A 19582-nucleotide genomic window follows, 5' to 3' on the forward strand; every position below is an offset into this window, starting at 1 on the left:
CATGGCGTGGGTGGGGGGTGGTGTGGGGAGCCCCAGGAAGGCGCGGGGCACTGCTGGCGGGGTTTATCGTTTTAATCGCTGGAAAGGCAGGCGGTCTGGGCAGAGGTGAGCCGGAAGCTGGCCGTGAGCGGCTCTGGAGGGGCAGTAATGAGGGCGAGCGCGCTGCAACGGCGAGTGGTGCCAGCGGGGCGTGCGGTGAGCCCGGTCGCAGCGGCCGAGCCGGGCAGCGCACAAGGAGCCGCGTGTCCCACGTCGCGGCAGCTCGCTTTGCAACGGGCAGCACAGGGTAGCGGTGGGCTGGCGGCAGCGGGATGTGTGGGTACGGGGGGCTACGGGTGCCTGGGGCGGTGGAGGGGGCTTCTCTGGGTTGGGCTATGTGGCCATCCACGGCAGGAGGAGGGTGCCGAAGCATGTCGCGGTCCATGGGAGGACCTGCCAGTCTCCTCCTGCTGCGAAGAGCCAGGATGCGGTGTGGCGTGGCTAGTGCTTGGCTATGTCCCCCTTCTTGAGGATGATCTGTCGCTGCCAGGGCGCCAGCTTTGTCTCATCGTACCCGAGAGTCCTTAGCTTTTCCGACTGCTCCTTCTCCTTCTCCTCCTCCTCCCGCTTCAGCTTCTCCTGCTCTTTCCTGCTTAGCAGCAGAGGGCACGGGGCGCCGCGGTCACCAGAGCCGCGGGAGCCGCCGTGCCCGCCCACCCAGGGAAGGGGCTTACGGCACTCACCGTTTCTGCTCCCTGCGAAGGCAAAGGGAAGAGTGGGGTTAGTAGAGCCGCGGGAGTGACCGGCTGGTGCGGCATTCCCCGACCCTGGCTCACCTCTCTTCCTCCAGCTTCTTGCGCAGGATGTCCCTCCTCCAGGCCGGCATGCTGGCCAGGCGCGCCTCCTCTTCCTTCTCCTGCAACAGACAGCCGTGTTACCGGCACTGCCGGGAGCCCGCCCTCACTGCCGGCACCATGGGGCCGCAGCATCCTCCAGGTGCGCGGCACCACATCCTTCTGGCAGCGCCCTCCTTGGCACGGTACGGGTGGGGTTCACCAGCACATGGCTCGCCGATGCGCCCCTCACTGCCCACCTTCCGCCGGCGCCGGGAGGAGGAAGGAGCGCGTGGCGTGGCCAGCCCTTGCAGCACACCACAGCTTTATTGCATGACACGCGGGGGCCCACACTGCCCCGGCACCGCAAACGCCACACCAGAGGGGAGCGCAGCCCCGCCGCTGCACCTCCCACACAACACACAGCCACGGCAAGCGGCACACACTGCAACCTCGGCCCGGGGCCGCTCAGAACAGCATCCAGCCCTCTGCCAAGCTGAGCTGCACCACGAGCCACAGAGGCAGGCGAGCGCACCCCGGCACCAGCCCACAGCTGTCCCCTGAGCTTGCTGCTGCCCCATGCCACACCACTGGCACAGCCTGCAGCATCCCGTTGGACTCAGGTGTCGAACATCTCTGCCTCCTTCTCCTTCCAGAAGGAGAAGCTGCGGTCAATGAAGCGGCAGACATCCTCCTCGCTGAACTCTCCCAGCTCCGGTACTGGCACTGCTGCCCCCTGCCCTTCCGGGGCCATGGTGGGGGGCTCTGGCAGGCTCTCTACCACTGCCACAGGGTCATCCCCAAAAAACTCCTGCACGAGGTCCTCAAAGCCATCAAGCCAGTCGCGGTGGCCAGCCTCGACCTGCTCCAGCACGGTGCGGTGGAAACGGCGGACGCGGTGCCAGCTGTGGCTGCCCAGGCGGTCAAACATCTCGTAGCAGAGGAGGTGGCGGAAGCGCCGCTCCTCAGGGCTGAGGGGCATCTCCAGCAGCTGGAAGTAGCCCAGCATGAAGAGGTCGAGCGGGAGGCTGTCGTGGGGCATGGGCGAGCCGCCGACGTGGGGCAGGAAGTGTTGGGGCCAGTACAGCACTGTGGTGCGGCTCAGCCGCCGGATCTGACGCCCTGGGACCCGGCGGGCAACACTCCTCCAGCGGGCCAACAGCCGCCCCGCTGCCGGTCGCCGCCTCCCCGGCCGCCGGGGCCGCTCCTCCCCAGGCACTGCCGCGAGTGCCCGCTTCTTCCAGTGCTCCAGGAAGAGGAAGACGGCGCGCTCCTTGCACCCCTTGGTGCGTTCATGCGGGCTGCTGGGCTCTGGCAGAGCTGGCCTGCTCCTCCGCAGCGCCCCATCCCCGTATTCCTCCTCCAGAATGGGCCGGCGGGTGCTACCAGGGGGCTGCACCCGCTTGCGCTTAGTGACCCTGGGGGGAGGTGCAGGGGGTCCCCCTGGCCCCTCGTAGTTGGCCTTGAGGCTGCGGACAGAGACACCGCAGCCCAGGATCTCGCGCCGGGCGTCGTGCTGGGCACCGGGGCTGCCCACTGCTCCCCCCGCCCCGGGGCCCTCCTGGCCCCTCAGGGTGGCTGGTGGTGCGGCCGTGCTCCTCGGCAGTGTGGGGGGCTGGCTGCCGCGGGCAGGCGCGTCCTCGTGGGCGAGGGCGAAGCGCTGGGGTGCCGGCGGGGCAGAGAGCGGCACGAGTGGCAGCAGCTCCTCCTCCGGCCCCCCTGGAAGCGGCTGCCCCGGCTGCGCCTCGTGCATCACCCGCAGGCTCCCCAGCTGCCTCTCCAGGTGCTGCATGTCCTCCTCCCGCATCGGCTGCCCGGCGGGTCCCGGTATGCCCCCGCGGGCAGGTGGCCCGCGCCGGCAAAGGGGCGGCGAGCGGTTCCCAGGCTGCGGCGGGAAAGAGGGCAAAGGGGCTCTTGAGGCCATGCCGCACGCACCTCGTGCCACTGCCGCCGTGTGTGGCATCCCCGGGGTATGACTCCCCTGCATGCAGGTAGGGTGGTCCCCGGCCCAATTAGGAGCCAGAGGCAATGCCACGCACGCCGTCTCGCCAGGTCCTGAGCTGCTTGGGCCATGCCCCCGCCGCGCTCGCCGCCGCAGCACGTGGGACCCCCCTACCTTGCGCCGCTGCTCCTCTTCCTCCTGCATGCGGAGCTGCAGCTTGCGAACCATCACCTGCCGCTTCCACTCGGGGATGGGCCGACCGTGCTCGTCCTGGCTCGGCACCAGCGCCTCCACCTCCACCGCTGCCCCAGCGCCTGCTGCCGGCAGCGGTGAGCTTCCGTTCAGCACTGGCTCCGGTGAGCCCCCTGCCAGGCAGCGTGGTGGCCCAGCAGCCTCGGGGGTGGCCGGCGGGGTGGGCGTCCTGGTGGGTGACGGGGAGGACACTGGCGACTCTGCCTGTGGAAGGAGGGAGGGAGGGCGGTGGGCACTTGCCGTGCTGTGCTGTGCCGAGCCACCGGCTCCCCTGGCCCCCATCACCACCTACGTTGGCCCCTGCCTGGCCGCTGCCGGAGAAGACGGTGGTGAAGCCTTTGCTCTGTGGCGTTGGCTTGAGGCTCTTCCCAGCTTTGATCTCAGCCAGCAGCTCCGAGTTGTCGCCAGTGGGGGACATCATGTTGAAGGACTTGGTGCCTGAAGGGAGGCAGAAGGGGCAGTAAGCACCCCGCCAGCACCATCTCCCTGCCCCTGTGAATCCCCCATCAGCTTGCAGGGTAGGGGGGTAGAGGAGTGGCTGGCTGATACCAGTTGCCCCCCTCCGTGCCATCGAGGAGCCCCTGGAACACCCCTGAAGCAGCATCCGGACACCTGGCTCACCGATCCACAGGAAGAGCACATCACCAAACTCCTGGGTCCATGAGACCCCAGAGGAGCAACCCCCCAGCACTCAACAGCCTGGCACCCCAGCTCCACAGATCTGTAAGACCAGCACTCCAACACCAGCTTAGAGGGTCCATGGCACCCTCCTGCAGCAGCACCCCAGCACCCCAACATTCAGCTGCAAGGGTCCCAGCCTGGCCCCAGCCCCGAATGCCACTCCATGCTTCCGAGGCACTATGTTGCAACAGAAGTGTGCCTCTGGAGGGATGGCTCCGTGGCCGGTGGCAGCCCTGCCGCTGCAGGACGGTTCTTACACTCCCCTGACAGCTGCCGGCAGCGATGCACCGACAGCCTGAGCCAGACTCCCTGCCAGCCCGGTGCCCAAAGGGCTGCGTGGCATCGGCACCCCGGGGATGCTCTTCCCACTGCTCATGCCACCCGCCTCGCGAGCACCCACCGTCCGTGCCAGCCATGCGTGAGTCCCTAACGGCCCATGGTACCGTGCCAAGGCAAAGCCCCCTCCCCGCGGCCGGCGCCCGCAGCTCGCTCCGCTCGGCTGCGCCGCGCCGGAGCCAGAGGGCTGCGGGTGCTGAGGGCCCAGCGGGACGCGCGCGCTGCCATCCAGCGCCGGCTGAGACCCCCCGCTCCCGGGAGCCGGCGCTAATAAAGCGGGCGCCGAGCAGCGGCCAAGCCCGCCGGCGGCAGGCAGCGGCGGGGGAGCGGCCGGTGCGCTCACGTGGCGGGGTCACGCCGGCCGGCTGAGCGCGAACAAAGGCCCTCTGTGTGCGGGGCCGCGGGGCCCGGCTGCCTGCCCAGCCCTGCCAGCCCTGCCTGGCGGCTTCGGCAGCCCCGCACCAGCGCTTGGCTTCCCGCGTGGCACCGCCGGCCGGCGACGCGCGGCGAGGGCCCGGCGGCCGGAGCGCCGCGGGCAGGTGACGGCCCCTGCGGCCATCGGTGCCCCGTGGCTGCAGCACAGGGCCTCTCCGGCTGTGCCCCGCGCCAGGGCACCCCCCGAGCACGGAGGAGCGTGGGGCCGCGGTACTTACTCTTCATCTGCCTGAGCGCCTTTCCTCCTAGGGAGAGAAGCAGAGAGGCGGCGCGGGGCGCGCGGCAGAGGAAGGATTTGGCCACCGCGAGACAAGAGAGAAGAGAAGCGGCCAGCAGTGAGAGCAGGCAGGGGCGAGCGGGCGTGGGGGCCCCCGCGCCGACACCGGAGGAGAGAAGGACAGAGAGGCTGTCAGGAGCCGCGCGGCCGAAGTGCCGCGGGAGGAGACGAGCCGAGGAGGTCAAAGCCACAGTGCAGCCGATAGACAGTGCCCAGGATCGCTCCCCGTGCCCACCCGGCACCCTGCCACTTACTTCCCGTAGAGGAGGAGGAGCGGCGGGGGCCAGCGGGAGTCTCGGCGAGTGGGGGCGGCGGTGGGGGTGTCGGGCAGGCGGTGTCGGGCAGTGGTGGGGGCGGGGGGTGGAGGTGGCACCTCGGCACCGGACTTGCTCTCCCCATTGCTCATGGTGTCCGCCGAGATGGGTGATGCCTGGAAGAGAGCACGGGCAGGCGTTGCTCGGTGCCGGTGCCACTGAGCTGTGCACAGGCTCGCGGCGCGGGGCTCACCTCCTCGGTGTGCGCCATTCGCTGGGGGCCTGCCTGCTCGGCCACAACGTGCCCCAGGTGCTTGTAGTAGTCACCGGTGCTCGGCTGCTTGCCGAAATTCCTTGACCGCCTGCTGGAGTCGGCCCGGCGCAGGCCCTCGGGACTGCTGTCACGCGATGCCAGCTGCAATGGGGAGCCCACCTCAGCACTGCCGTGCCCGGCTATGACCGTGGTGCAGGGCCATAGTGGAGCAGGACCGTGCCAGCCGTTTGCCTTGGGGCAGATGCAGAGCTGGGACGGACAACAGGTGCATGCCCTGGGGTCTGTTCAGCAAACGGCTCTACCAGGGGCTGTGTGCCATGTTGGCAGCGTGCAGCATCAGTGCCTGGCACTGTGACCCCATAGCCTGTGCCCAGGATCCTGTCCAAGCCTCCCCCGGGATAACCCCCTGGGAACAGGAGTGCCGAGCCCCAGCCCCGCGGATTACAGGAAGCTTATCCCGCGCGGGGCTGGGGCCCGGTTCCAAACCTCCCTCTGAACAAGGCTCTCAAGCAGCGCAGCCTCAGCTCACCCCAGCACATTCCACAGCGGCTTTGCGAGTTGTGCTGCCGAGTGCTGCGCTGCAGGGGGCTGTGCCTGCTCCCTGGGTTTGGGATGCCACCGTGGCATAGCCCTGCTCCCCTTGCTGGGGGCCCCTCTATTTGCATTTCCCTGTGTGCCACCTCCACCCATGGCATTTTCACGGTGAGCCTGGGTGCTCGCCGCCACCGCCGCCAGCCCCAGCTAAGTCAACAAACGTCAGCTTGGTGCTTCCTACTCCAGCTGCCATGGGAGTTGTGCCAAGCCTGGCTCCCACTCTAGCAGTCCCAGCTCTGGTTGGGCACAAGGGTCTGTGCCGCTGAGTCCCATTTCATGGGACACCCACACCACTGTGACACCACTCTACCACAAACCCACACCTCCCCAAGGCAGTCCATTACTCCGGTAAGCACTAAAGAGCCAAGGCTGTGCACAACGAGCACTGTGGGGTTCCGAGCCCATCACATGCCGGGCACACACTGCTCTGCTGAGACACCCATCCCATGTGCCCCGTCCCCCAGAGCGTTGAGCTCTGCCAGTGTCCTGACCATGCCCAAAATCCTGTCCCCAGTGAGGTGGCGCAAGTCATGGTAGGGGGTCAGGGCAGCCCCAAACCTACTGCATCCTTATGCCCCCCCCAGCCCGCCATGGAGGGCTGCACCCCTCTTACCTGTGCACGCCTGGCTGAGCCCTCTCAGCTCCTGGCAGCGCTGGCTGTGCCACCCGACACCTGTGGCGCGGGCGACACCGGAGCCGGCCGCTCGGGTTACTGCCTGCGCGGCTGCCCACGCCCAGCTCGGCATGGTGCCTGTGGTATCGCCGGGCCGCATGGGCGCGGCTGCCATGGCATGATGCTGCCGGGTGCCCCAGCCGGTGCAGCAGTGGAGTGGGCCCACCCAGTGCCATGGAGCTACCAGAGAGCATCACTGGCCCCAGCTTGCTGCATCCTTGCTGCTGGTTGAGCCCCAGCCCCACCCAGTGCATGCCAGTGTCAAAGGCATGTGGCCTCCAGCTGGGGCTGTCCCCTCCCAGTGCAGGCAACAACTGCTCAAACGGGATGGGTGCCTGGTGGCATGTCCCTCCCGGGTATTATGTCCCTTGAGCTGTGTACGGGGCACGGTGCAGGGGACACGGTGCATGGGGCCGTACCTCTCGGCGCAGCGCCTGGCTCTCCACATGCCGCAGGTTGTTCTTGGCCCGCACGTAGATGTCAGCGGTGTGGGGGGCAGCGGGGGGCGCAGGTGCAGGGTAGCCAGGGGGTGGCGGGGGTGGCCGGGTGGTGGGGGGTGGGGGTGGTGGTGGGGGAAAGGCAGGGGGTGGCGGCGGCGGGGGACCCTCGCCTGCTGGGCCCCGGCCCCGTGGCCGCATCTCGGGGTCCAGCATGTCCATGTACGCCTGCATGTCCGCCAGCGCCGGCTCAGGCACCCCTGCGCAGGGCAGGGGGTCAGGGGGGGCTGGACCCGCACCCCCCGCCCCGCGCCCCCTGGCCCCGCACTCACGGGCGGCGGGGGCCCCTGTGGGGCAACCCCTCTTCTCCCCGGTGCTGGACTGGCTGGAGTGGCAGGAGTCGTAGTTGGAGAGGGTGCTGGCAGGGGAGCCCACCTCGAAGCGCGCCTGGGGCACCGACGCCGTGGTGTTGGGCGATGACATGCCCGAGTCAGGCTGTCGGCATTCCCCATCCGCCGAGGGGTCTCGTGACAGCACGCGGTGCTCCACGCTCTGCTGGCACAGCCGTGGGGTCAGGCAGCTGGGCAGGGGTGGTGAGGCCCAGCGTGCTCCCCACACCCTCATCCCTGGGCACCGCTGTACCATGTTCTCCACGGTGCGCAGGTACTGGGCGCAGTGGCTGTGGCCATTGTAGTCAGCGAGGTCGGCTGCTGTGTAACCATCCTGGTCACGGATGCTGAGGTCGGCACCGTTCACCACCAGGATCTGGCAGCACTGGGGAGAGTGGGGGTGCATGGCAGGGCTGGAAAGAAGGGCTCCCCCTTGCCCTGACACCCTGTTGGCCACCAGCACCCACCTCCAGCTCGCCATTCTCGGCGGCATCGTGCAGCGGTGTGCCGCCCCAGCCATCGGCAGTGATCTCCCCGCCGTGCAGCAGCAGCCAGCTCAGCACCTTGGCGTGGCCACGGCTGGCAGCGAAGTGCATGGCCGTGGCCCCCTCGGCGTCCCGCTCCGACAGGCTCACCGTCGTGAAGCTCATCTGTGTGGGCAGGCAGGCTGAGCACTGGGGCTCTGCGCCCTGTGCTGTGCCACCGCGCTGTGCCACCACGCCGTGCCGTGCCTGGACTGCGCTTACCAGCCATACGATGACAGTGTTGTGGCCCATCTGGGCGGCGGCGTGCAGTGGGGTCATGCCGTCATAAGCGCGTGCGTGGGGGTCAGCCCCACAATCCTGCACCAGGTACTGGATGATCTCCAGGTGACCTTCCTGGCAGGCGAGGTACAGCGGGGTGGCCCCCGTCTTGGTCTGGGCACTCAGCGTACTGCAAGTGGGGCACAGCGCCCGTCACCTGTGGCCACTGCTACTGCCAGGGTTGGGACAGGGGACAGGCAGGATACAGGGACACGGGGGTTTGTGGGACACAAGGAACGTGGGCTGGTGCAGGGGAAACAGCTGTGGGCAGGCAGGGCAGAGTCAGGGCTGGGACCTGTCCACCCCATGGCTTCCCATAGGTCCCCGTGCTGCTGCGGTGGCTGCAGCTGCAGCGGGAGGTCACTAAGTTAATCAGCCTGCTTAGGCTAAGCTCCTTCCTCCGGCTGTTTTTGGACACTGCAATTTAGTCGTATTTTAAAGTAAGCTGCTTACACAGCACTGGCCGTGGAGCCGGCGGGGAAAGGCCAACTTGCACCACGGCAGTGCCCGGCCCAGCTGCTGGGTGCTGGTGTCCCCTCGCTGCTCCAAAAGGCCTTGGCATTCCTTGTATCTCTCATCCTGAACTGTGTATCCCAAATTGTGCGACCCAAATCCTGAATCCCACATCTTTTACCCCACATCCCCCATAGACCCGTATTCTGCATCCCACATCCCGCATCCTGCCTCCTGACCCCACAGGAAGCTGTTTTATTAAGTGCTCCATAAAAAAAACCTGTTGAATATTTTAAAAAGGAAGAGCAATAAATACTCTGCTCTGTTATCGCAACGATCGCGGGCCCTAAATAATTGATCCCTGTAACTGTGAGACGGGCTGTGGCCAGCACTCCCTTCCCGTTGTGCCTTGCGTGCCGTGCCACTGAGTGCCTGCCCCACGGTCCAGGAGTGCCAGGCTGGCACAGCCCTGTGTGCTCCCCAAGCAGGGGCTGGGGTGCTGGAGACAGCAGGAGCACAGGCACAGGGTCAGTCCCTGATTCCCATTTCTCAGTAATTGGGAAGGGGTTAAGCCACTTGGGCACCACCAGTAAACTGCTTTGCCAGATGGCTGAGACCCCATGCTGGGCCACCGGCTGCCGGGAGGGCCCCGCGGGCTGATGCGAAGGTGGGCTGGGAGAGCCAGCATCCCGCAGCGGCACCAGGGATTGGATTTCGAAGCTGTAACGGAGCCTCCGGGCAGGCGCGGGGCTGGGAGCAGGGCCAGCCCTAAATAATTCAGGGGGAAGGCGGTGACGGCAGCGGAACAACCCCGGCAAGCAGCGTGAAAGGCAATGCGAGGCCGTGCCACACCTGGGCTGACACAGTGGGCATCGAGCAGGAGCAGTGACTGGTTTGGGGCTGGGCTTGGGCTGCAGGGGTTAATCCCAGAAGTGCTCAGGGCTAAGCTGGCACACCTGGGGCAAGGAGATAAAGAACTGGGGCTGGGACAGCTCTGACCAGTAAGTGCCATGGGATCCAGGGATCTCTGTGGCCCTGCCTGGAGAAAAAGAGGCAGGGCTCTGGTGTTATTGCACCCAGAGACAGAGGGGTGCCGACTGCTGGTTCACATCCCGCTGCCTCAGGACTCCCTGGATGTGGGAGAGCTGTGCAATTCGTCTCATCTACTACCCTGGAGCCTTCCAGGGACAATGTGGAGCAACAGCGCATCCCCCCGGCTCCACTTTGGCCGGGTCTGTGGGTTATTTCTAGTGGCCTCTGCCCACCACAGGAAATCGGATTAGCGGCCACCTAATCACCTGCTGCAGCCTCGTGGCGAGGCCCGGCATCGCGGGCCCTGTGGGCTGCTATGCCACGTAACCCGGGCACCAGCCCGGCTCCGGGTACCGCTCAGGAGGAAAAGCGGGGATGCTGCCGCGACGGAGCCGTCTGAGAGAGGCTGCCATGTCCAGCAATGCCCACGGACCTGGGCAAGCGGAAAGGTCGTCTCCGGCACGGGGAGCAGCCTCTCCTCGGCGGTCAGCCTAATCCATTTACATAACAGCGGGCGGACAAAGGCGGCTGTGTTATCGCCCCGCGCCAGGAGCCGACTCAGCGGCCAGTGACAATATTTCTGCCAGCGCTCGCCCCTCTCCTCCTCTCCTCCTCTCCCTTTCTTTATGGGCCATAAAGAAGGTGCAGCTAGCTGCCCAGCCTGATAACGTGGCCGCGTTGCCCTTGGAGCTAGGGGATCAGGGTGGCTGCAGCATTCGTCCCCAGTGCTGGCACTTTGCCCAGTGGCTGGAGGGAAGGTTGGGGCCACAGCAGGCACCCTGTTCTCCCACTAGCCCCTCTCCTGCTGGTGGGTGCCAAGCTTCCGGCAGACCCTGTCTCGCTGCCAGCAGTTTGGGCCGTTACCTGGGGCAGTGTCCCAAGAGGAGTCTCAGGGAAGGGAAATCCCCTTTCACCGCGGCGTAGTGGACGGGCAGTGCTCCCGTATTGGTGGCTGCCGTGGGGTCGCTGCCTCCAAAGCGGAGGAGCCAGTCGATCACCTCATGGTGACCGAAGCGGGCTGCCAGGTGTAGGATGGTGGCACCAGAGTTGTCTGTGTCCTGCAAGAGGAAGTGGGGCGGCTGTCAGCACCAGGAACCAAGCCCTTCCGCCAAGGGGGCTGGGGACAGCAGGCAGCCGTGGGGCATCCCCCAGCCCGGAGCTGATTCCGGGCGGGTGGGGTGGCCAGCGTGGAGTTCCTGTCCGTACGGAGCGGGGCTGGAGCAGGAGCACAGGGCGTTGGAGCGACCGTGGGACCAACGTGTCTGCCCTCCATGAAGGGCCTGCGTCCGCACACAGTGAGTGCAGCACAATGCCCTCCTTGTTCTACCGGCCGCGGAGCCCCTAACCGCGGGCTTGCCGCCGAGCCCCGCTGTGCCGCCGGCCCGTCCGCCCTCCACGCTCGGTGGGGCGCGGGTAGCGCTGGCCCCTGGCCAGGAGGTCGCCGATGCGTGCTGACCCCTTCCTTCCCGATTAATCTCCGCTCCCAGCCCCGCCGCCGCCTCCTCTTCCTTCGGCCGTCACATGTCTTTAACTCTCGGCCGGCCCCGGGGCAAGCCGCTTACCGCCGCGGTCCCGCCGTTGTGTAACCCCGGGAGGGGCCGGCAGCCCCGGGGAATATGTGCTGCCCTCGCGGCTGAACCCCTCCGGGATGCCGGGAACTCTCCGGGTCCGTCGGATGCCGGCCGCTATGCACGGAGGAGCTCTGCCCGTGCCGGCTAGGACGGACCCCGGCGCGCCGTCGGCAGAGCTGGAAGCACCACGCGTGACCGTCTCCCCGCGGCCACAGCCACCCACACGGGACCGCGGAACGCCTCCCCGGCCGCCCGCGCCACCGAGGGACCCTCCGCCGCCCCCCGCGACCCCGCTCGCACCTGCACGCCGCAGCCCCCCTGCGTGAGCAGCCACTGGAGACAGGCGAGGTTGCCGGTGGCGGCGGCGTCGTGGGCCGGGGTGGCCCCATTTCGCGCCCGCGCGTCCCCGCGGAGCGCGGCCTCGGCCGCCAGGTACCGGAGGCAGGCGAGGCGACCGGCGCGGGCAGCGTGGTGCGCGGGGGACGCGCCCAGGGCGTCTCGCAGCCCCGGCCGCAGTAGCCCGGCCGCCCGCAGCCCCCGCAGCGCCTCCACGTCGCCCTGTCGCGCCGCCTGCAGCGCCCGCTCCAGCGCCATCCCGGCGGCGGCCCCGGCCCCAGCGGCCCCGGAGGCGGCCCCGGCCCCGGCGGCCCCGGCCGCCGCTTGGCACTGTGCGGCGCTCCCGCCCCGCCGCCCCCCGGCCCCGCCGGCTCCTCCTCTCCCTCCCCCGGGGCCGCCCCTCCGCCCGCCCCGCCCGACGGCGCGGCGATTGCCCGCTGCTCGGGACCCCCGCACCGCTCCCCCCGGCCTCTGCTGGTGCAGCCGCGCTTTGCCGAATGGCGGACGGGACCAGGACCGGGACGGGTGCAAGTCCGGGTGGGCCCCAAAGCGGACCGTTCGCTGCTGCCGGTGCCGCTGTCCGCGGCCTTGTGTAGCGGCCCCACGGCTGTCCCCTCCCGCCGCCCGCCCAGGCAAGAGGTGCGGCAAAGATGGGCTCCTCCAGCACCCTCGACGTGCGCTGCCGGCCCTAGCAGCGCAGACAGAACGGGGGGCGCTGGGCGGGCAGCTGCCCCGCCTCAGCCGGCCGCGTGGTGCCGGCAGCCGGTCACGGTCCGCTTGGGTATCCACCTGGCCTTGCACCGGTCCCTGTCCCGGCCACCACTCGAAAAGTGGTTTTAAGAATCGCTGGCGGGGCAGCGGGCGGCGTGGGAGGACAGGCGGGGAGACCCTCCGTCAGGACCGCGGACAGCGGAGGTGCTTCTCGATCAGCACCGAGGACAAGGCAAGGCCGCCCGCCCGCCTCCTTCCCTGCCTGTCCCCCGCCCTCCCTGCCCGGCTCTCCCGCCCTGCCCTGCCGGCGGTTTATAAATCCGGTAACTGTACGGAGAGCGGGAGCGCCATGTCCCCACCGGGCGTTGCGCGGCAGGCACCCCGGCTCCGGCCCCGCTCCTGCCTCCGCCGAGCTGTGCAAAGTGAGAGCTCCAGCATTTCCGGCCCGCCACGCCCGCGGGCGGCCCCGTCAGCCCGCGGACCCTCCGGTCCCTCACGGAGACGCGCTGCCGCGCTCGCACCAACGAGAGCCGAGCTCGCGGTCGGCGAGGCCGTGAGTGCCGCGGCTCCCGGCACCCCGCGTCCCCCGGGCGGGATCCTGAACCCCCTCCGGACCCTGCGTGCACTCCACTGCGAGCTGTCACTGCCTGCTCGGGACTGTCGCCACCACGCGACTCAAAACTCCGGGCCGCCCACGAGAACTGTGTTACAACCGGAGAGAGCCGACGGAGCCGGGAACGCGGGCGGGGTGGGGGCGGTGCTGCCCGTGCCGACCCGAAGCCCCCGGCTCCCCACGAGTCCCGGAGCTGACAGGGCACTCCTGGGCGCGGCGGGGAGACCCCATTCTCGGTGGAGTCACACAGCCCCGGAGCCGCCCGCCGCCCCGGCCCCCCGCGGTCCCGGCGCTCCTCCCCGCGCGCTGTCCGCCAATGGCGCGGCGCGGCGGGGCGTGTCCGGGGCGCGGCGGGGCGCGGCCAAGCGCGGCGGTGCCGCAGCGCCGCTGCGGGCGGGGCACCAGTGCCGCCATGTCGGAGCCGGGGGCCGCGGGCCCTAGCCCGGCCGCTATCCAGGTGTCCAGGTACGGCCCCGCCGCGGCCGGGGGCTCGGACAGGGCTGGGTAGGGATGCGGGTGTGCTGGGGGCCGCGGGCGGGTGCCGGTCTGCAGCCGAGATACTGCCCGCCCTGCTGCCGACATCGGCGGCGCCGCCCGCTTTAGTCATGCTGTCAGTGACACCGGCCGCGGGCAGAGCGCAGCAGCGCCGCGCCCGTGCTCCGTGCTGCGGGGGCTGGGAGCCAGCAGGGCTGCCGTGGTTCTCCCGGGCGCGGTTCTCCCGCCTGCGTCCCCGCGGCTCCCCGGGCGCGGCCGCCCTGAAACAGCAGCTCCTGTCCGGGCCAGCGCGCAGCCGCTGCCTCAGTGCCCCCCGGGCCGTTACTCGCCATTGGCAGAAAGCGCGGCTGCTGCCAGGAAGCCGCGTGGACCACCGGCACCTGCCCGGAAGCCGCGTGGACCACCGGCACCTGCCCGGCTCGGTCTGTGTCGCACCGGGGCCCGGCGGGGTGCGGCCCTGGTGAGACGCCGGCTGCCCTGGCAGAGGCGCCCTGCTTCCTTCCGCTCCCAGCGGTAATTCGGAGCTGTTTCCATCGCCGCTCACAGGAAGCCGCATGCGAGCAGCGATGGCCCGGCAGCTCAGCCGGTGGGCGATATGCTGCCTCCGGGCAGCCACACCGGGGCTGGGCTGGGGGCGCGGCAGGGGTTGTGAGCTCTCATGTGCCTCCTTCGGCAGGATTATGCGCCCAGATGATGCCAACATCGCGGGGAATGTCCACGGGGGAACCATCCTGAAGATGATCGAGGAGGCAGGAGCCATCATCAGCACCCGCCACTGCAATTCCCAGGCCGGGGTGAGTAGGTGCCGACGTGCCTGCCAGCCTCTGGCATGGTGACCTTTCACTCCCTTTCACTTCACTGCCGTGTCTCAGGGGCAGTAGAAGTCCTGCACTGGAAGTGTTTGCTCTTGCATGCAAACCACTGGCATCTCTGCAGCTGGGGCAGGGTCCCAGTAGCTAGAAGCATTCTGCTGAAATTGTGGTTTACCAGCAGAAACATTATTACTCATTATTGCTGTTAATGTTTTAACTCCTGAGAAAGGCGAGTTGGGGCAACCCCGGTGTTGGTTACAGATGGGGAAAGAAGCTCGGCCAGTGGCTGATAAGGTGGCGGTTGCAGTATCCAAGCCACACATGCATGGCAGGTTTGGCTGGTCTCAGGGAGCTGCCAGCTGTGGTCCCGCGTGGCGTGGCTGTGATCACTATGGTGGCTGTCTCACTGTCCCCAGGAGCCCTGTGTGGCTGCACTGGCACGGGTGGAGCGGACGGACTTCCTATCGCCGATGTGCATCGGTGAGGTGGCCAACGTCAGCGCTGAGATCACCTACACCTCCCGGCACTCTGTGGAGGTTCAGGTCAACGTCATGTCTGAAAACATTTTAACAGGTGGGTGGCTGCTGGTGGCTGTGTTCCAGAACACCAGGAATAACAGTGTTAAGCCAAGAGCTTGCAGCAGTGACCCCATCCTCTGCTCCATCACTGGCAGCATGCGGCAGAGAGGAGATCTAGTGTGTTTATTGACAGAGCTGGGAGTGGAGGGAGGGCTGGTGTGGGGAGGCAGGCCAAGCAGGCTCCCTGGGATTTATGGCTCCATTGTAGTGAAAAACAGCAAAATCTGTTTGTAGCTCTTCCCGCCTGATTTGCTGCCTGTGGCTGCCTTTGGCCTGACAAAGTCCCTTTTCCTGCTGTTGCTGTGACAACCAGTTCTGCTTGCTGGGACACCTTCCCAAAAGCGCATTGTCACATCCGCTAAGAGCTAAAGCCTGGTAGGACCCAGCAGGGCAAGGGGCCACCAATGCCGGTGGCATTGCCAGTGTGTGCCCAACCCCAGACCAGTGGCAGGTACAGCACTGCTGGCCTTGGCACCATCACCTGCTGCCCCCTTCTCCTCCAGGGGCAAAGAAGGTGACGAACAAGGCGACACTGTGGTATGTGCCGCTGTCCCTGAAGAACGTGAATAAGGTCCTTGAGGTTCCCCCCATCCAGGTAGGACGGCTCACTTGGGTCCCCCCGAACTGGAACTTGTCCTCCCTGTGGAATGGCACTAACCTGGCCCTGTTGGCACTCCCAGCTGTGCCAGTGGCTTTGCCAATCCTCTTCTTACCAGCCTTCTATTCCAGTATGCTAGAAAGGAGCAAGAGGATGAGGGGAAGAAGCGTTATGAGGAGCAAAAGCTGGATCGTCTGGAAACGAAGCAGAGAAATGGTGACGTGATTTTACCTGTCATCAACCCAGGTAACACGGGCAGTGTGCAGCCAGTGCAAATTGCCCAGCAGTCCTGGGAAACCAAAGTGGTCTCCAGGGCAACTCTGGCCATCCCCAGGGCCCTGTAGCTGCAAGTGTGCATTCTGAAACACCACACCAGGGATGGGGATGAGATTTTGGAGTAGCAGTGTGTGAGTGGAGGGGGAGCTGAGTGGATACCTGTGGCACCCTGTGGATGTGGATACCCATGGATGAGATCTCCTCTCCAAAATCCTTTTCCTGTATCACTCCTTGTGTGCTTTTGTGCAGCTAGAGCTGATTTTGCTCAGCAAGGCATAAATGCAAGTGCTGGGCAAGGGTGGCCTCTAGGTGGTCTTCAGGCAGAGGCGGAGAGGTGGCACATGAGGAATGTTGGGGGAGGTGGTGGGGGATGAAAGTTGCTCAAATGCTTTTTTTCTTCTCTGTCCTCCCTGCTCACAGACAGGCAGACAAAAGGTAAGGTTCAGCAGGCACTGCTCCATGGGTGGTCACCCTGAGTGGGACTGGGCTGCTTTTCCTTTCTCTGACCTTCTTTAAAATCTCTCATTAGACAGAAAGCACAGCCACTTCTGAGAGAGGATTTCCCCTGTTGAGAGTTTGAGGGTGTGACTTCTGTCACCTGGAGGTTGTGGTGGGACAGGGGTCGCCAGGATGTGCCAGGGCTGGGGGCATGGGGGTGAAGGTCTTCTCACCAAGGGGAAAAGAGGGGCTCTACGCAGCAGGGTCTGGGAGGTTCAGCTGAGGGCGGAAGCAGACAGCCGTGTGACCCAGTTCACTCCTGTTTGCTTTCATGCTCTTTGAAAGCTTGAAAAGAAAGAAAAAAGCTGAGTTAGAATAAAGTGGATGGGTGGAGATTAGAGGGAGGCAGCAGCCCGTCAGGTGATGAACAGTCTATGCTCTTGGAACTTCTCCAGCCTGATTTAACCACTGGTTTCGACATAGTTCAGCTTTGCACAAGCCCCATGTTTTCTTTGGACAACTTAAGTCAGGGGTGTATGGTGGTGTATGGGTGCCAGCTGAGTAGCCCTCACCTCGCTTTGCTCTCTTACCAGAGCCACACACCGTGGGCTACAGCCAGTCCAGCTTGATCCACCTGGTGGGCCCATCGGACTGCACGCTGCTGGGCTTTGTGCATGGAGGTGAGTGAGCACTGCCCTGCACAGCACCTGGGTTGCAGGTCCAGGTAGCTTTTCCCTGGAGCAAAGTGTGGTTGGAGGGTTTTCAGTGGTGGAGAGTTTTCAGTGGGTTCTGCGTCCGGAGGCACACAGGCCCCTTTGCATTGACTGTCAGGGTCAGAGTTGCTTTAGCTGAGACAAAAGCTTTGTCTTTTACTGTGCCCCAAAAACTCGTGTACTCAAACTGTAAATCCTACAGTTTTGTCATCGCTCTGAGATTGCAAGTCCTGTAGTACAAACACGCAGCATGTGACTGCAATTACCTGAAGTAATTTTCTCTTGGCTGGCAGTGCCCAACACCTGCAGGGCTGGCACGTGCAGTGTAAGCCCTGGGAGAAGTGTGTTTGCTGAGGGTTGGGACAACACCTACCTAATCCTTAAACAAACAAAACAAACATGGCTCAGAGTTGTTTCAAGGTTTGTGGGACTGATCTCACCTTGCAAGGATGAGGTTTGCTCAGAGAAATCTGGAAGAGACAGAGCTGACCTTAATCACAGGTCTGCAAGGATGTTGCCCTGGTATTGACAGGAGCCCTTGTACTGGATTTTCCTGAAGTTGGGACTTAGTCTCTGATCCAACTCCCCAGCATAGCTTTGGCCATGCTAAGACCTTACTGATCTTGGTGTGGTTTTCCTGAAATCCCACTGACTTCCCTGAGACAGGACCCTCTGCTTCCCCTCACAGGTGTTACCATGAAGCTCATGGATGAGGTTGCTGGGATTGTGGCTGCCCGCCACTGCAAGACCAACATCGTCACTGCCTCGGTGGATGCTATCAACTTCCATGAGAAGATCAAAAAAGGTACCAAGGGTGGTGGCAGGCACTGTGATCTCCTGTGTTGCCACACCCTGGCTCCCTTGGATGTGCTTTCAGGACATGCTGGCAGAGAAAATTAGTCCGTGTTTGATTAGTCCCGTGTTCCACTTAAGACACAGCTTAAGCATAAAACATGCAGGACCCCTTGCTCCCTTCACTGGCTCCTCTCTGTTTCACAGGCTGTGTCATCACTGTCTCAGGACGTATGACATTCACAAGCAATAAGTCCATGGAAATAGAGGTCTTTGTGGATGCTGACCCATTTGTGGATGAGCCTCGGGAGCGGTACCGTGCCGTCAGCGCCTTCTTCACCTATGTGTCCCTGAGCAAGGAGGGGAAGCCCCTGCCCGTCCCACAGCTGCTGGTAAGAGCTTTTCTCTCTGGATTGGACCTGGCAGGGCCATCACCTCTCCTGCTCCTCCTGGGGCAGAGCCCAGCCCAATAAATCCTCTTCCCTTGAGTTACTCAGCAGAAAAATATGAGCACGAATGAGACTTTCCAGGACAGGCTTCAAGGGGTTTTGCTTGTTCTTTTTTTTTTTTTTAATTGTGTTTTGGTTTTGTTTTTTGTGTTTTGTTTTTGTTTTTTAATTGTGTTTTGTTTTTTAAATTGTGTTTGGTTTTGGTTTATTTTTTTTGTTTGTTTGTTTGTTTGTTTTTGGCTTTTGTTGTGCATTTGTTTTGGTTTTGTTTTTTATTTCTTTTGAAAATTGCCAGTGTGAATGTTGGGGATTTTCTCCTTTCTCATTGTTGAGGACAAGCTGCAGGCAGGCCCTGCACCAGGGGACCCCGAGTGGCAACGGAGGCCTCCACATCCCGAATTGCTGCTCCCCATGGTGTCCCCATTCCAGCTTCCTGCCTATATTATCTCCCCTAATGCTGGCAGGGCTTTGCTGACATGGTGCTACTGACTGGGGGTATTGCTTAGTATTTGACGTGCCACAGGTCTCCTGCTTAATGTAGGGCACGCTGGCTGTCATGTTGTGTGTTTGACGGAGGGCAGCTTTTCCCTCACACTTCTGTGAGGGGAGGCGTGTTTCCCTGCCGCGCACACTTGCAGCGCACTGACGCTGCAGCTTTGCACTCTTTCTGTGACCTCAGACGGAGACAGAGGATGAGAAGCGTCGCTTCGAGGAAGGGAAGGGCAGGTACCTGCAGACCAAAGCCAAGCGGCAGGCGCAGATGCAGCAGGCTGCCCAGCAGTGAGCTGTCTGGCCCCCTCGCCACCAGCGCCCGCCAGACATACAGGTTGTTCCCGTTCGTTTTGTGTCCGGTCCGCGCCAGCCCCATGCCTCCGCCCGCCCCAGCCTGCTGCCGGCTCCACCGCTTTGCTGCTGACGGGCTCAGCACCGTAGACCTCGTGCTTCAGGTGGCTGAAGCTCCCTGAAAGCCCCCAGGAGTCTTCCCAGGCACTCGCCCTCTGCCTCCAGAGCCATTATTGCTGTGTGATCCCATTGGCGATGCTCCCGCCTGTGTCAGAGCCAGGATGGAGGCGTGCGGTGGCTTGAGGGGCGCGTGAGGCCGCGAGTCTTTGTGCTGCCGTGTTCGACTCGCTGGTTTGTCCTACCATGCACACCAAAGCTTTCGTACGTGCTGTGCTGCGCCGAGGCCGCACTGAATGTCTGTGACATCTCTAGGTAGTTCTCTGTGCATATCTAAGTTATTTAAGGAATCCTGTGGCATAAATAAAATCTGTTTCATTGACTGGAATGAAAGGCTGGCACTTTTATTTCCAAACAATTGTGCTTTCCCTCCCTCCCCCAGATCCACCCGCGCTCCCCAAGTGGCGCCAGGCGCTCCCGGCCTTGTTTTTAAGGAAGTCTGGCTGTTTTCATGGGACCCTCAGCAGTTCCTGCTGGAGTGGATTCCCGGTTTGGGATATTAAACAATAAACTACCTGGCAGGAGGTTGTAGTGAGGTGGGGGCTGGTCTCTTCTGCTGTGCCTGCAGTGCGAGGACAGACGGTAATGGCTTTAAG

The 19582-nt window shown here is 64.6% G+C and overlaps 2 protein-coding genes across 5 annotated transcripts; one reads left to right on the forward strand and one right to left on the reverse strand.

Moving 5' to 3' along the window:
• Nucleotides 1-58: 58 nt before the first annotated feature.
• Nucleotides 59-11906, reverse strand: ESPN (espin). The gene is given in 15 exon segments (XM_068171748.1): nucleotides 59-628; nucleotides 723-734; nucleotides 816-895; nucleotides 2929-3210; nucleotides 3299-3444; nucleotides 4677-4703; nucleotides 4990-5096; nucleotides 5098-5165; nucleotides 5243-5404; nucleotides 6950-7519; nucleotides 7610-7741; nucleotides 7824-8006; nucleotides 8103-8289; nucleotides 10509-10702; nucleotides 11516-11906. Coding segments are annotated over 15 exon segments (2592 nt in total). The 5' UTR covers nucleotides 11810-11906; the 3' UTR covers nucleotides 59-480.
• Nucleotides 11907-13166: 1260 nt separating this feature from the next.
• Nucleotides 13167-19311, forward strand: ACOT7 (acyl-CoA thioesterase 7). 4 transcript variants are annotated; one of them, XM_068171802.1, is made up of 10 exons: nucleotides 13167-13340; nucleotides 14047-14164; nucleotides 14599-14755; nucleotides 15264-15355; nucleotides 15490-15604; nucleotides 16055-16069; nucleotides 16666-16752; nucleotides 17474-17590; nucleotides 17785-17969; nucleotides 18706-19311. In XM_068171802.1, exons 1-10 carry the CDS (start codon nucleotides 13192-13194, stop codon nucleotides 18808-18810), a joined length of 1140 nt encoding a protein of 379 aa, XP_068027903.1. In that variant the 5' UTR covers nucleotides 13167-13191; the 3' UTR covers nucleotides 18811-19311. The 4 variants fall into 4 exon arrangements, with proteins under 4 accessions (XP_068027903.1, XP_068027904.1, XP_068027905.1 ...); XM_068171804.1 differs by lacking the exon at nucleotides 13167-13340 and adding an exon at nucleotides 13796-13956; XM_068171803.1 differs by lacking the exon at nucleotides 16055-16069.
• Nucleotides 19312-19582: the final 271 nt, after the last annotated feature.

Source organism: Anomalospiza imberbis, chromosome 23 (genome assembly GCF_031753505.1).
Source record: "Anomalospiza imberbis isolate Cuckoo-Finch-1a 21T00152 chromosome 23, ASM3175350v1, whole genome shotgun sequence".
NCBI lineage: Eukaryota > Metazoa > Chordata > Aves > Passeriformes > Viduidae > Anomalospiza > Anomalospiza imberbis.

Excerpts from the sequence above, each read along its gene's own strand:
- ACOT7 (XM_068171802.1), top strand. The coding sequence starts at position 13,192 with ATGGCGCGGCGCGGCGGGGCGTGTCCGGGGCGCGGCGGGGCGCGGCCA. Across the intron at positions 17,591-17,784 it reads CCATGAGAAGATCAAAAAAG|GCTGTGTCATCACTGTCTCA; the intron begins GTACCAAGGGTG and ends TCTGTTTCACAG. Across the intron at positions 17,970-18,705 it reads TGCCCGTCCCACAGCTGCTG|ACGGAGACAGAGGATGAGAA; the intron begins GTAAGAGCTTTT and ends CTGTGACCTCAG.